General features: G+C 41.5%; 1 protein-coding gene across 2 annotated transcripts in view; it reads right to left on the reverse strand.

Annotated features, from left to right (window-relative positions):
* The window catches only part of USP54 (ubiquitin specific peptidase 54), a 1,809,222-nt gene that overhangs the window by 1,731,660 nt on the left and 61,476 nt on the right, over positions 1 to 16,086 (reverse strand). For both annotated transcript variants that reach the window (XM_086922134.1, XM_086922133.1), the window contains exon 2: positions 11,321 to 12,698. In XM_086922134.1, coding sequence (XP_086778260.1) covers positions 11,321 to 11,467 — 147 coding nt within the window. In that variant the 5' untranslated portion in view covers positions 11,468 to 12,698. The remainder of the gene's footprint in view (positions 1 to 11,320; positions 12,699 to 16,086) is intronic.

The raw sequence follows: 16,086 nt of genomic DNA on the forward strand, positions 1-16,086 counted from the left end.
GACTGTGTCTTTGTGACCGAGGAACAGACAAAGGGTCGTATTGATTTACAAGATACGCCCTTTACAGATGTGGATGGAGAACTGTGGGTGGATGGGTCTTGTTTAAAGTTACCAGATGGAACCACTTCCGCAGCGTATGCAATTACCACATTACGCACGATAGTGGAGACAGTGCGCATACCACAGAAATCAGCTCAGGCAGCAGAACTGATAGCGTTGATACGAGCTTGTGAGCTTAGTGCAGGATTATGCGTGAATGTCTACACAGATAGCCACTATGCTTTCGGAGTAGCGCACGATTTCGGCCTGCTCTGGAAGGAGAGGGGCTTTTTGACATCACATGGAACTCAAATCATGTATGGAGAATTAGTACAACAGCTTTTGATCGCACTGACGCTCCCTAAGAGAATAGCTATAGTGAAATGTAGTGCACACAAGAAAGTGACAGACAAAGTGGGACAAGGAAACGCTTTTGTAGATCAAGTGGCACGTGAAACTGCAATGCAGCCTGGCTCTACTTCAATGTACGTCGTGAAGTCACAAGCTGAGCGGTGGCACGAGGCTAGGGAAAAAGTATTAGAAATGCAAAAGACTGCTACTGAGAAAGAACGAGAGCAATGGTCCAAAGATGGAGAGTTGAACGATGAGGGTTGCTGGAGGAATAAGCAGATGGATAGGTGGAAGTTACCTACAGCCTTCGTGCAACCTATGGTTCAGATGGCACATGGGCTAGCACATGTTGGAGTTTCAGCAATTGTGAAATTGCTTACGCAAGTTTAGGAGCATCCAGAAATTGCTAGCACAGCTAAAAGAGTGGTACAGACCTGCATGATTTGCCTTAAATATAATCCAGGAAAAGGGACACGAACCCCAGCAGGAGGATTTGCAACACCCACTGCACCTTTTGAAGTATTGCAAATGGATTATATTCAGCTGGAACGCTGCAATAATCTGAAGTACGTCCTGGTTGTGGTTTGTGCATTCAGTAAATGGATTGAAGCATACCCTACTAAGGACAATACTGCCATGACTACTGCTAAGGTGCTTTTGAAGGAATTTTTCCCTTGTTTCGGTGTTTGTAGACTGTTGTGGAGTGATAACGGGCCCCACTTTGTGGCGGACGTTATTAAGTATGTCCTGAAGGGATTAGGCATCGTGCAAAAGTTCCACGCAGTATTCCACCCACAATCAGCAGGATTGGTGGAAAAATACAACGGCACCTTAAAGCTGAAAATTGCGAAAATACAGGCTTCTACTTCTCTGACTTAACCAGATGCTCTGCCTTTGGCGTTGTTGTCTATCAGATCAGTACCACACTCTCGGACATGCTTAATGCCTTACGAGATCGTTTTCGGGCGCCCCATGAATATATGGGGGGTGCCCAAACCGAGTTCAGTGTATGATGTCCCTTGTGTTTTAATGAATGACTATTTGGCACAATTAACTGATAGTTTGGTTTCCATTCATCAACAGGTTCGAGAAGCACTCCCTGATCGGTCCACAGGAGAAGGTCATAATCTCCGGCCTGGTGACTTCCCTCCTTGTGAAATCGTTTGAGAGGTCGAACAGTCTGGAGCCGAGATGGTGTGGCCCTGAACAAGTCCTCCTAGCCACGAGAACAGCAGTACGGGTGACGAATCGCAGGAACTGGATTCATTCGATCCATTGCCGGAAAGTGCAACCTGATCTGGTGGAACCTGCTGTACTGACTGACCATCGAGATATCCTGACTACGGAGAGAGGCCGTGCTGTGGTACCTGACGATTCTGAGGAGTTCTTCCCGGACCAGACAACGCCTGCATCGAGAAGATATAACCTGCGACCAAGGAAGAAATCTGCAAATTGTATGAGAAGTTGTCAGAACGGTCCCTAGGTTTGTGAAACGGAGAGCCAATGAGGCAAGGGGGGGGGGGATCAGCCATGCATTAGAGTAGTGACACCCGTCTTGGCCCGATGGTGAAGAAAACAACGGCTACCTCAGGGGTAAGAGTTCTGACAACACTTTAGTTTCAGGAAGATACTGTGTACATTGTTCGAGATGGACAGAAAGAAGATTTTTGGTTCTATAGGATTCATTTTTGTTATAGCAGTCATTGCTACAGTCATGTGGTTTGTTGAGGAGAAAGCTCCTGCCCGTGAACTGTATGTTGTTTCTACTCCAGTCCCTGATGAGCACTTTTTCTATACACTCCCATATCAAGAGCTGAAACATCGACAGTCATATTTGAATAACACTTTCATTCAGATGTTGCATCACACTCACGTTGCTACAAATGCCACAGACTGCTGGATATGTGGGATGATGCCAGCTCATCAAAAGAAAGGGGGAACACCATTCATACCACTTCCCTTTTCTCACAATGGCTCTTGTAGAGCATGGTACACTTTGCTTTTGCCACAAGAAAGCTCACAGTTGGACGACTGATTTTTAAACTGAATAAGGAATGTCATCAAGATAAGGACGGCTATCCACAAGCCAATGGAACTATACGGGAGTGGGAAGAGTATCGACCGGACAATGAATCAACACCTTATATTTTTTGAACACCAGAGATACTGTTGGACAAGAGAAGTTTGTGATTTCTGTGGCCCAAGCACAAGCTGATTTATGTGTACAAAGTGTAGGCCATATTCCTGTAGGTGTTAGTGATTGTATTGTTGTATTGAACATTGATGGCCTGAACAACAGTACTTTCCTTGCTTCACATAACACCTATTTTGTATGTGGGAATAAGGACTATTATCGATTACCAGCCGGATGGTCTGGAGTATGTTATGTATCGTTTTTATTGCCACCTGTGTTTTTGGCACCTGCATCATATAGACTTGAAATTGTTGAATTATGTAACTGTGAACAGATTTAAGCGGACCTTATCCATAGATGATGTTGATCAGACAGACACTAGTCTGAAGCAGTACATAGATTTCAATTTAGGACTGTTTTTCTTTGTGGGAGCTGCTCTGAATAGCAGGAAAATACGGCGCTTGACAAGAGTAGTGGAAGCTGTTACTAATCAAACTGCAGCAGCTCTTGGGAACCTTACTGAAGAGCTACAAATTACTAGGATTGTTGCGTTGCAGAACCGAATGGTTCTCGACGTTATGTTAGCAGATAGGGGTGGAGCTTGCAGAATTATCGGAAGTAGCTGCTGTGTTTTCATACCTGACCATACTCCTTCTGTGTATAAAGCCATTAACAAATTGCCCAAAATTGCAGCTGATATACATCAAGAAAATGGATCTTGGACATTCTCTGGGTGGTTCTGGACCCTGATTTCCACATGGGGTTGGAAGGTTCTTACTGGGCTATGCATAATTATTGCCATATTGTTAACCTGTTGTGTATGCTTTCAATGTAGCCCTATGATATGTTCGTTATGTGTCTCACTTTGTATACCCAATAAATAAGCTGTTGCGGATGTTGCCCATAAGAAAACTATAACTAGAGAGATAGCGGAGATGATGAGCATCGATATAAACGATGAGTATCTAGATTATCCAAGGAAACCGAATGTCTTCAGCAAATGCTGAAAGGGACGTCTGTTGTAAATAAAACGGCGATAATGTTAAGCATTCGCTGAAGACATGCTATTGTGTCTTGTTGTAGTTTTCCCGCTCACACTTGAAAGTACGGCCGGACTCCATCTTGTTGTCCGGCGTCCATCTTGTAGGCTACATTCCGCCATGTGCTCGCCACGAGGCAAGTCCTACCTCACTGACTGTCACCCCTGGAGTTTGCCCAGCAACAGGCTATAAATAGTTCCAGCTTATCTAGCGCATGCCCAGTACATGTAACATCTGTTTCTGCTTAGAGGGGATTGGAATGTGCATTCGTGGGGGTTCATGAACCGTTAACTCCACCCATGTATCGATCATGCTTGAGAAATGTCCTTATATGGTTGTAAATCATACTTTTGAGCTGTAACCGCCTACTTATGAGCCCCTTCTTTGTGTATAAAAGGGGACCGCATGTTCGTGTTCTTTGTGCTACCTTGTACAATACTGTAGAGTGTTGTGCGGGCTGTAGTACCACCTTTAAAGGTTTATTAAACTATGCTTTTGTATTTCCAGTTTCCGTGCCAATTTCTTATGTAGTCCGAGGACTTTGCGTACAGAAGGGCGAACCCTTTCGCACTCGCAGGACTTGCTGAGGCCTGTATTCATCAGGGACCTCCAATTTATTGCTTGTTTCAGGCAAATGTGGTGTAAGGAATTGCACATATCGATCATGCTTGAGAAATGTCCTTATATGGTTGTAAATCATACTTTTGAGCTGTAACCGCCTACTTATGAGCCCCTTCTTTGTGTATAAAAGGGGACCGCATGTTCGTGTTCTTTGTGCTACCTTGTACAATACTGTAGAGTGTTGTGCGGGCTGTAGTACCACCTTTAAAGGTTTATTAAACTATGCTTTTGTATTTCCAGTTTCCGTGCCAATTTCTTATGTAGTCCGAGGACTTTGCGTACAGAAGGGCGAACCCTTTCGCACTCGCAGGACTTGCTGAGGCCTGTATTCATCAGGGACCTCCAATTTATTGCTTGTTTCAGGCAAATGTGGTGTAAGGAATTGCACATATCGATCATGCTTGAGAAATGTCCTTATATGGTTGTAAATCATACTTTTGAGCTGTAACCGCCTACTTATGAGCCCCTTCTTTGTGTATAAAAGGGGACCGCATGTTCGTGTTCTTTGTGCTACCTTGTACAATACTGTAGAGTGTTGTGCGGGCTGTAGTACCACCTTTAAAGGTTTATTAAACTATGCTTTTGTATTTCCAGTTTCCGTGCCAATTTCTTATGTAGTCCGAGGACTTTGCGTACAGAAGGGCGAACCCTTTTGCACTCGCAGGACTTGCTGAGGCCTGTATTCATCAGGGACCTCCAATTTATTGCTTGTTTCAGGCAAATGTGGTGTAAGGAATTGCACATCTCCTCTGCATTATCCACCAGTTTTCACCCTCAGACCCATGGGCAGACAAAAAGGCTGAACCAAACCCTCAAAAAGTACCTACGTTGTTATTGCAAAGAAGCAGAGGATTCATGGGCATCTCTGTTATGGCTTGCTGAACTGTCCTATAATAACACATGGCACAGTGCTACCGGAATATCGCAGTTTTCAGCAAATCATGGATTTCATGCTAAGGTGCTTGCGATCACCAAACCTGAAGAAATCGACAATCAGCCAGAGGTAAAGACATAAATCAAAAAGATTCAGTCGCTGCATAAAATGATTCAAGTTAATTTGCAAAATGCCAAACAGCACTACAAGAAATGGGTGGACAGACATTGTGTGGATGGGCCTCAGTATAAACCAGGTGAATAGGGTATGACTATCAACCAAAAATATACATTTTAGGGTCCGCAGTATATTCCACCCTAGATACGTCGGTCCCTTTACCCTACTAAGGCAGGTCAACCCTGTTGCCTACAAGTTGCCTACAAGTTGCCTCTGCCTATACACCTCCAGATACACCCAGTGTTTCACTGCAGTCTGTTGAAGCTTGCTAACAGTGATTGGTGTCTGGCTACACCTCCTTACTGAGGTATGGAAATCTGGAATATGAGGTGAGGCGCATTCTAGATTCAAAGTATGGGAGAGGGGTGTTGTGTTATTTGGTGTCGTGGAAAGGGTATGTGGCTGAATACGACTCGTGGGAACCTGTGTCTAATGTTCATGCTCCAGCAGCAGACCTTGCGTCTCACATGTTATACCCCAACAAGCCAGTATCTAAGAGGCACTTGGGAGGACGGTGAACTGTCAGGAATAACGGAGGACAGCACCTTCCGTGTTCCTGAATTCGAGATAAAAGACTACAATTCCCATGAGTGCTAGGCATAGAGGCTCATGGGATAAAAGGACTCAACGCACGCCGGGCTGCATGCGTAATTCCAGTTAGGTTCCGGATTGACAAGCGATCCGTGGTTTCCTGGGTCGCTGTCTGAGGCAGCTCCATCGAGGTGAGGCATTGGTTGTCTCACAGACTCTAGAGGCTATTTTTCTGGGTTCGCTCTCCCCTTCTTCTGGACAGAAGGAGGAGTTTCCTGTCATGAGGTCGGCAGGCGAAGGACCCCGACAATACTTTCAAACTGGCTTCATTGGGAAGGAGAAGCTGACGTTCGTGTTGCTTCAGAGCAAAGAGCGCATAACGAAGCGATTGAATTCTTGAGGATTACAAACAGCTTCCAGGTAGGAAGTATTGTGACAGTCATTTCAGTATTTTTTTCCACTATTTCTTTTTGGCTATATGCTTGTACAACGTTTGGATTAGCATTCAATTGCAAGCGCGAAGAATCATTTCTCTGACAATGGAAAGTACATTGTGTTAAAGACTTTTTACAGGATGTTTCCTTTTTTGGGTGATCTGTGTTCACAGAGTAATGTTATGTGACTGAAACATTTCATTCCAAGACCCCCGTTCTATTGGTATTTTTCCCTTTTATTTTTCATGAGGTATGAGGAGCGCCTAGTTAATAATGGGTAAATGATCTTGTGTGGGACTTACTTTGCTTTCACAGAAAGAGAGAGAAACAAAGGAGTTGATTTGTTTTGCTTTGTCATTGCAGGCTTTGACAGGGAATATGTCTTTGATTGTTTTCACATATGTTATAAAATGTATGGAAGATTGGCCGTTTGGTTATAAGGTATGCCTTTGTGTTTAGCGAGAAGTAATTGAGAATAGACATCTGTGAGCAACATTTAATGGGTAATCTATTGTCTCCTACAGGTACTTACTCCCTGCTGTTCCCTCTCCCAATACCCTTTCCTTCACCTGCTCACCTTTCTGCTCTGTGTGTTATTAATATCAGTGCTGGGGATAACAGGAGGTGGACCCCTTGTGCATCATTCCGATCCTGAGGAGCCTCAATCTGACAAATTTACCCATTTGTTAATTTGACCTATAATCCAGAGAGGTACCAGTCTGTTAGCCTGATTAAAGCCCCGGAACTTGTTAGGCCTTAGAGTAGGTCTTAAACATGTTGATTTGAAATAGGGCCATAGGACCATAATGGTCCACATTGCCCAGAAGATTTTGTTGTTACTTTCCCCACCATCTCCACTATTAAAGAGATACCTAGGAGAAGGGGAGGGATTTTTAACCTCTAGTTAAGCCCCCTGGTCACCTTTCTAAAAAGTGCTCCCTGAAAATGGTTTAGCTCACCCTGACCGTTAAGAGTAGGGCTGCGCTTAGTTTGCGAAGTAGAGCTACGTGTAGCTACGCAAAGTGCACTTCGCACTACGCGAGCTACGCGTAGCACTACACGAACTGCGTAGTACCCTGTTTGCACTGTGCAAGATGCCGTTTTCAATGATTGCACAGTGCGGACAAGCATCCGGCACTGTGCAATCCTTGAAAACTGCATGTTGCACAGTGTGAGCTGTAGTTTTCTGCCACTCGAGTACATTTTTACTCAAGCGGCAGCTTTCTCAACATGGACTGGTAGTTTCTCATCGCGAGCAGTCACGAGCATACGCAACCACTCGCAATGAGAAACCTAACCTCCCCGCGTTGAGAATCTCGCCGGGAGGTTTATTTTCCACGCTCGCGATCGGCAACTTAATGTTGCTGATCGCGAATGAGGTAAAAGTCTCGCTGGGATGTCATTTTGCTTGCTCGCGGTCGCCAACTTGACGTTGAGGGCCGCGAGCAAGCAAAAAATGACCGCTGCACTACGCTATACCATGCATGTTTGCACTGTGCTACATGCAGTTTGCGTAGTGCAAAGTAGCCCAAACTTTACAAACTACGTGAGTGTAGCGTAGTGCTTTGCCCAGGGTTAGTTAGGAGTCTGGGTGAAACCGATGATGAAGCATGATACTATCTGAGTGTGTGAGGGTTATATATATATAAAAAAACATTTTTTCTTTCCCTGCACTAGTCATGCAGTGCTAGCATACCCACTTGGGGTGACCCACCTCTTTACCCGTGCCCCCCTGTATTGGAAAGGACCACCCCTATGATACTTTGTGGGATACTTGTTGGTTAAAAAGGGAAATAACTACCCCAGATCAAATTACTTATCTCCATTAAGGGAAAAATAGATGTCGTCAGTGTCTGTACCCAGTTTAATATTGAAGTGAGAAAATTGGTGTGTATTGTTATCTAGACTAGAGATAAAATCGTGTTGCCATGGAGAGATTAGGTTGTTTATAATGGATAAATTGCTAGCACTCTGGAGTATAAGTTTGCCTCTGAGTCCAGTACAGAAACTGGGTGGTATTAGGTTGGAAGAACTGAAAGCACGTCTTTTAGTTTACAAAACACAAATACTTAAGTCATATGGCAGGATGAAGTCATCTGAACACTCCAGAAGATTTTGTTGATGATCTTGATTGATATGAGTGCCAAGAATGGATGGTAGTACCCTGTCTAAGGTTTCTCCGTTCCCGTACTTGGGGATCACATTTGACCGCTCCAATTCATGAAGTCAAAATGTTTGTTTGGAGGCATAAACTACGTCAGTCATTGGGTGCCTTCTTTTCCTTAACCTTCACAATAGGTAGCAAGTCGGCCGATTTGATGAAAATTTATAACAGTCAATATGTCCTGGGTGATTTGTATGGAGCAAGAGTTTGGGGATACTCAAATGTGTGAAGCTTGAGAGAATCTATATTTGTTTCGTTTTTGGTGTCTTCCTCCCTCCTGTTTCATTTTTATATGCCATGAGGAGCTTGGTCATCCGTACATCGAAGATTCCAGTAAACCAGCTCCATTATCACTTTGGCTCTCAGTTTAGTCCAACCCACTTTTCACCCTCAACCAATTATTCATCAAGGATTGTCTAGACTACAAGGAAGGTCTAAAAATTCCCTGGTTGTCCTAATTCAAGGATGCTTTAGTGGCCCAGGGGAAAGTTGGTCTGTTCACAGGCCCAGATAATATTTATAAACAGGATATGTATAATTTTAAGTCACAGTTCTTGAACAGTTTCAGAATGGGAAAATGTGGAACTGCTTAAATCCTCCATTAGATCTTATATCATGCTGCACACATGCCTGGGAACTGAACATTATTTATTGAAAGTGGCAGGGTATTAGGATAGGACACTTCTCACACTGTTAGTATTCGTTCCCAAATCTGTTTCCTACTGGGTCAATATGATCCCTCCAGTAGAAGTGTTTGTCCTTGTTATGGGGTCTCTTAGCAAGCACTTTTGCATTTCATATTTTTTTAAGTAATTCTGCTAAATTAACCAAAAACATTTTTTAATTCCTACATTGAAAAGATTCGATTTTGTTCAGTGTCGTCTAGCTCTGTGCTTTTTACAGTCATCAAAGGAGGATGCAATGCCGTAAGATGATGCCATTTTAAAATCATTAGTCTTATTTTGTTTTGGTCATTTTAATTTCTCAATTTTTTTACATGTCCGTGTATGTATATTTTACTTTTATAATTACATTTTTAATCGATTAAAGTACTATTGATTGACCGAGCTGCAAAGACATGGTAAAGATTTGTACAACGCGCCCACTGAATGCCACCAATACCTGGTGCTTTATCAATGGGGATTTCGTTTAGGACTGTCACTAATTTCTGCCATGACACCAAGCCTATAAAGTGCCTCTTCCTGGCTAGTGCAATGCGTTTGAAGCTTTACCTTGGCAAAGTCAGCAGCAGCAGAGGAGGATTTCTGGAATACAATCTGGAAAATAGTTGCCCATAATCAAGTGCAAAGAACACACATAACTTCATGTTGACTGTGGTTGACATCCCAAATTTAATGACAGATAAATGAATACTGTACAAAGGAGATAGGTCCTCTCTACCTTTTAAAGTCATAACCATGCTTTTGACAGTGTACTGCTTTTAAACAAGCTTGTACTGGATCAAAGACAGTCACGTGTAAGGGATGCAGTTTAGTGAAATGGGACATATTTTACACATGACTGAATCTTCTGCACCACTGCAAGCCTTTCAGAGGCATTACTTACCAGGATTCCTCCTATTTCTATGAGGGATGATTCCACCACTTGTATAATCTTATAAAATGCACTTTCATACCCGGTCTGTTTGTTCCCTGTTCCTGCGTATTTTCCTACTTGACTGAAGGACAGAAGTCCCTCTTCCTCACCCTGCCTCCCTCCTCCGTTGCCACCTAACACATATATATTTTTGTTTGGAAGACTATTTTAAGAAACTTCACCAAAAACTCACTCAAGAACCATTATTACCTTGCCCAATTACCCTGAAAAACTGGAATACTCGTTAGTTTGCAAACATTGGCAAATCTCCTAAATCTCTCAGCATAATTCTGAGATCTTAAAAAAACACTAAGAAACAGGCTCGCCAGTGTCTTACTGCAACCAACGGCTTTTCACTGCCACGCAAAACTATATCTGTATATTTGCCCGGGTAACACTGACACAGTTTCGGCAAGCAGGAAATAAACTGGCATGAAACATTCTTGCTACAAGACTCTTCTAGGATGTAGAATCCAGGACAGCCCCTTACTTTCAATGGAGGGCAGAAACACATTTAAATCTCTAACAAACAAAATATAAGAACAAGTCTTGTGTGTGCAACGAGCATACAGTGAAAAGTATCTAGTGCCACCCAGTCTCTCCTACTGCTTATGAAGAGAGTAGTGTTTCTGCTTTGCTGCAGGCAGGTTATTCTCCCCACTGCACCTACAGGCTGAGAATTTTAATTACATGCATTTCAAGCAATTCTCACAGTTAGCATTAAAGAGGAGTATGGAATTCTTCCCAATGGTAGAGCAAAAGCTCCCCCACCGAACAAAATGACCTTGAAGTACGTGGTTAGTGCAACGACTTTGTGGCTGGCTGAATATAGCTGTGGTCAACTGCATGGCAATAAGCCCAATCATAAAACATACATTGTTTGCGATATTCCAAGGTAATTTGCAGACTCTCTATAATGAGGAGGTGCACACTAAATTGAAAACGTTCAACAGTTAAACTAAGGGGGCCTGAAATGCTGCCCGTTACAGTAGTCCCTATCAGTTACATCTTTCTGGTCTTTTTTTCTCCCCTCCAGATGTCGGTACGCACTATACAACTACCAATAAAAGTAGCCATTGTAAATCAGAACTATCATGCACAGAGCCTGAAAACTATTGTATTGTGAGTCTTTGAATACCTAGCTCACTAGGCACACTACGAAGAATAGGAGAATCAGAGTCTTCTAATATGATGAAACCACTGAAAGACGTTATCCAACTAAAACAATGGAAACAACTCAAGGAGCTGGTTGAGATGAAGAAACCTTTTCTGAAAGTGTGCAACCAACAGCAGATCTGTAAGATTTTTTAAACAATCCCAAGAAAAAAATATCAATTGTACCAAGATAAGCAGCTTTACCTGTAGTGCACTGTTCAGGAAGCAGCTGTTCTGTCCAGGTTCATTGCTGAGGCCTTTGCTGGGTGCAATAGAAGTGGAATTGCGTGGTGTGAACATCCCATGCACGCCTCCTCTCCCCACAGCAAAGTAAGTTCTCTTCCAGGACATCTCTGCATCCAGTCGCAAACAAATGAGGAGTTCCTCTTTTAATCCAGATAAAAACTGCTTCTACTTTGAAAAAAATCCTTTCTCCAGAAGAAACCCACTCTCTACCAAATAAAAGAAATGTTAGGAAGAATGTCTCTGGAGTTGTAGAAATCACTGCTCAAATATTTATTTAAACAGGCGTCAAAGAAGCTTAGGTGATGATGTGGTAGGGGCTGTTTTGCTAAATAAAAACAATGAACGAAACGACGCTGGCAAATCCATGGTATTTGAAAAAAAAGCTGAACCCTCGTCTGCTATTATCTAAGAGGAGGCTACAGGACTTCATTGCTACCAGCTTCAAGAAGGATAGACGTAATTTCATCCACAAAACTCCCGCGAGCTGCCAATTAGATGTCCCTCCTTATTCATATGATATACCTGTTGCAGGTAAAAAAAATGCAACTGTTGCAAGAGCATGCAAGCAAAATGACAAAAAAGAAACTACTCGCACAGCAAATCCACGTTCTTCTAAATGTTTAGAAAACAGGTTACGCAACGGGGGTCCGCATTAAAATAAAAATCCAGTATGTTATTTAAGGTTAAAAAAATTATATCTCGTAAAAATTCTTCAGGTTCAAAAACTGAATGTTCCAGTTTCAACTATGAAGAGCTGCTTCTGTTCTCTTCTTGACGCGAGTGCCAGGCTGTGCTAGTTGGCTTTATGAAAGAGAAAAAACAACAAATGGTTGTGTCACTTAATTACTATGCTGGCTGCTTCCTGGTGTTCTGCCAAGATGATCGCAACTCACCTCCCACTGTAAACTCCCAATCTTTCATAAGGAATTCGGAACATGAGAAAATAGACTGCCCTCGGAGAGAGAAAAACCATCAACTCGCTGCAGGCTGCTTTGCCTTCTTTTCACCCATCTCTCACATAGAACTATTTACCACCTCAGCTGAGGTCGTCTTGGCTGAGAAGGTTTTAAAAAAATAGCGATTTAGGTTTCTGTATAAAAAAAATACTGGTTATATCCATCGCATTGCTATATTCCTCAATGGCATGAGGGTTAGACGCAGAAAAGTTCAGATATAGCTGTCAGTTTCACGACGTTGGGAAGCAATACGTCTTTCTCCGGTGTTGCTGGCTGCCGAGAGAATGTTTTTCCTCTTTCTGATCCACCGAAACATGCTGATTACCAGTCACACTGAAGGACGACTCAGAATGTTGGGTTTCCAAAGCGTCAACAGAAACCTGCAAACACAAAACCTTACAATGGTTACAAAGGAAGCCGGCAAGATCGGCAGGTGAAAACATTTACAAAAGTTAACTTTTAGCATGTTGAAGCAACAGTATAAATAGTTCAACATTAAATAGCGAAAGAAAAACACAGGGGCATGTTAACTTTCGTTTTAACTAATATGCATGTTGCACTCCTTTTTAATTTTTTTTTATTTTATTGATTTTCGTCAGCAAAACAGCCATGTCTCTTCATTTACATAATACATTCCAACTTAATTTCATAATTTCAAATAGAGCAGAAATTCAAAATACATTAATTCATAACCAATTAGCCAAAGGGGACCAAAGCTTTTACCCAAATAACTTTTTCCTAATTCATTTTGATTTATAAACAGCAGTCTCTAAATAAAAAATAGATAGTGATCTAGATTGCCAGTTATTAAAAACTGGTGGTTCAACATCAATCCATTGGGTTGTTACACACAAACGAAAAATTGACATACAAATAAATAGAAATTTCTCCTCTGCTGCGGTCCTATTTCTAACTGGATTTGACTCGAGGCCCATAATGATCAGTTCCGCTGATAGCTGAACCTGAATCCCCAAACTGACATTCAGAAAATATTCCACATCAGTGATAAGTTGGCTCAGTTTGGGACACAAGAAAAACATATGAGCAGCATCTGCGGTGAGGCGACCGCATCAATTACATTTATCCCCTTTTACAGATTTCCATTTGGCTAATTTCGCCGGTGTGTAGTATAGATCAAATAAAGACATAAAATGTTGGCTTTTTAAGGAACCATTAAATTATACCTTCCGTGATAAATCAATTATTCTAATCAGATCTATTCTCTCAATTACGAGTTTTCTCTGCCACTTCTCCTACCAAACGTCCAAATCATCCTCTAACTTAGTAACCAAAAATTGATAAATTGGACCAAATTTAACTCTCTTTCTAATTGCTTCAATAATACCAACTTTATCAGTCAGTATTTGATTTTGTACCCTTCTAGAATCCAGAAAACCTTGTAGTTGGAGATATTTGAAAAATTCTGTCCTGGGTAAAATATATTTCTGCTGAAGAAAAAGAAAGGAAGCTATCTGGTCACCCTGAAATAAATCGCCTAATATATGTATCCCAGCTAGATACCACCTGGTCATCACCTGATCCCTAAAAATCTCCGGTAATAACGAACATCTATTAAAAGGCGTATAATAATTCAGATTTATGCTCAGACCTAATATAGCTTTTGCTTTTCTCCATATTTCAAAAACAGCCCACAAAATTTTAAATTTCGTCTTTTTGTAGTAACTGGGCTCAATATCCCGGACAAGACATTGCTTAGCCTCTTTACCCAATACCATTTCATAAATTGATGGGCTAACCGCTTCGTCTATTATAGCGTTATGAAAAATCAAGACACCCATATGTTTTAATAGTGCCGCCCAATAATATAAGCGGAAACTAGGAATCCCCCAACCCCCCCTCTCCTTGGGTAATATGCACCATTTTATCGCTCTCTTAGATCTACGATAGCTCCAGAGAAACCTGGAGCACATTCTATCTACCCTAGTGAAAAAAGATGTAGAGAAGAGGAGAGGGTTTGCGCGAAATAAATATAAAAATTTCGGAAAAATTAACATTTTTTAAACATTACTCCGCCCATACAACAATAAGTGTAAATAATTCAGGCTTTCCAGGGTTTTATTAGCCGAACTTAATATAGGTTCTGAATTTAGCCGCACTATTTCCTCTATTTTTGCCGAATTTTTTATACCCAAATATAAAGCTTCCGCGGTGAAACTTATATCCTTTGGGCGTCCAGCATCTGAGTGAATTAGCTGGGTTTTAGCGATGTTTAATTTGTACCCCGAGTACCCCCCAAATTCTTTGGCAGCTTCTACTATATTTGGTAAAGAGGTTTCAATGTTAGAGGTTGCAATAGCAATATCGTCCGCGTAAGCAAACACTTTATACTCTACTCGATGTATCTGAACTGGGATAATTCCTACCTCTCTTTCTAATTTACATAAAAAAGGTTCGATGTATAACGCAAATAACAGGGGGGAACAAGAACATCCTTGCCGCGTCCCCAGTGTTATTATGTTTTTCGATAGGTTCCCAGCAATACGGATTGCCGCCTTCGGATTAATGTATAGTGCTTGAATCGCTTTAATAAATTCCCCTGAAAAACCCTTCCAAACTAAAGTTTCCCATAAAAAGTTCCAGGAAACCCTGTCAAACTCTTTTTCTGCGTCTAATAGGGCAATGGCATCAGGAGAATTAGTAGCTTGCGCCCAATCAAGAAGAGTGATCATTCTTTTGACATGGTCTGTAGTATCACGTGTAGAAATAAAACCATGTTGTCTTTTTAAGACTAAGTTACACTTAATATTATTCAGTCTATTGGCTAGTACTTTAGAGAATACCTTATTGTCTGCATTCAAAAGTGAGATTGGTCTGTAAGACCCCATCTCTGTTTCCATCTTCCCTTTTTTTTTTTAAAGATGACAATAATGGCTTCGGATCATGAGGATGGTGGACTGCCCAAAAAAGCTTGCTGACACACTTCCAAAAATTATTTTTTCAACATGCTCCTGAAAGTACGGTACAATTCGAGTGGAATGTTATCCGGGCCCATAGCTTTGCCAGGCAACAAACCTAATAGAGCTTTCTCAATTTCATCCCAAGTTATAGGTGCGGATAACATTTCTCTTTCAGTTTCAGTGAGTCTAACAGTTTCTATATTGCTCAAATATTCAGCAGCGGCACTCCCCCCATTCATTCCTCCAGTTGGAGCCGTATATAGATCTTGATAAAAATTGTGGAAGGCACCCAAAACCCCGTCTTTGGTTTCCTGTAAGGTCCCGTTTACATCAACGATCTTCTCAATATCATTGAGGACTATTTTCTGCCTAAGTCTTTTTGCTAGAATTCTCCCCGTACTTTCACTAAATTCATAGGCTAGTTCCTTAAGTTGATTATATTTGAGCACAATTTGATCTGCAATATTAGAATATACTATTGCTCTTTTAATAGTTCAATCTCTCTGTGCTGTATTAATATCCTGTTCTAGTCTAATCGTATTGGCAAGGTTGTGTTCTGCTGCCATAACTAAATCCGAATTGCTTTTATGTTTGTCCAGCCTTCTCTTACATCGCATATTAGAATAACTAATGGTTTCTCCTCTAACTATCGCCTTAAAAGCGTCCCAGACTATCTCATTCGGTGCTGTTTTTTTGTTAAATTCGAAAAATTCCTGTATTATTTTAACCATGTGTTTAAAATAGTCATCATCCAATAGAAGATTCCTTTCAAAAGACTATGATCACGTCGTCACAGTTGAGTTTAAACCAAGAGTTATTTCCAATATTAAAGGGTTATGATCAAATACAA

This window comes from Lissotriton vulgaris, chromosome 5, assembly GCF_964263255.1.
Source record: "Lissotriton vulgaris chromosome 5, aLisVul1.2, whole genome shotgun sequence".
Classification (NCBI taxonomy): Eukaryota; Metazoa; Chordata; class Amphibia; order Caudata; family Salamandridae; genus Lissotriton; species Lissotriton vulgaris.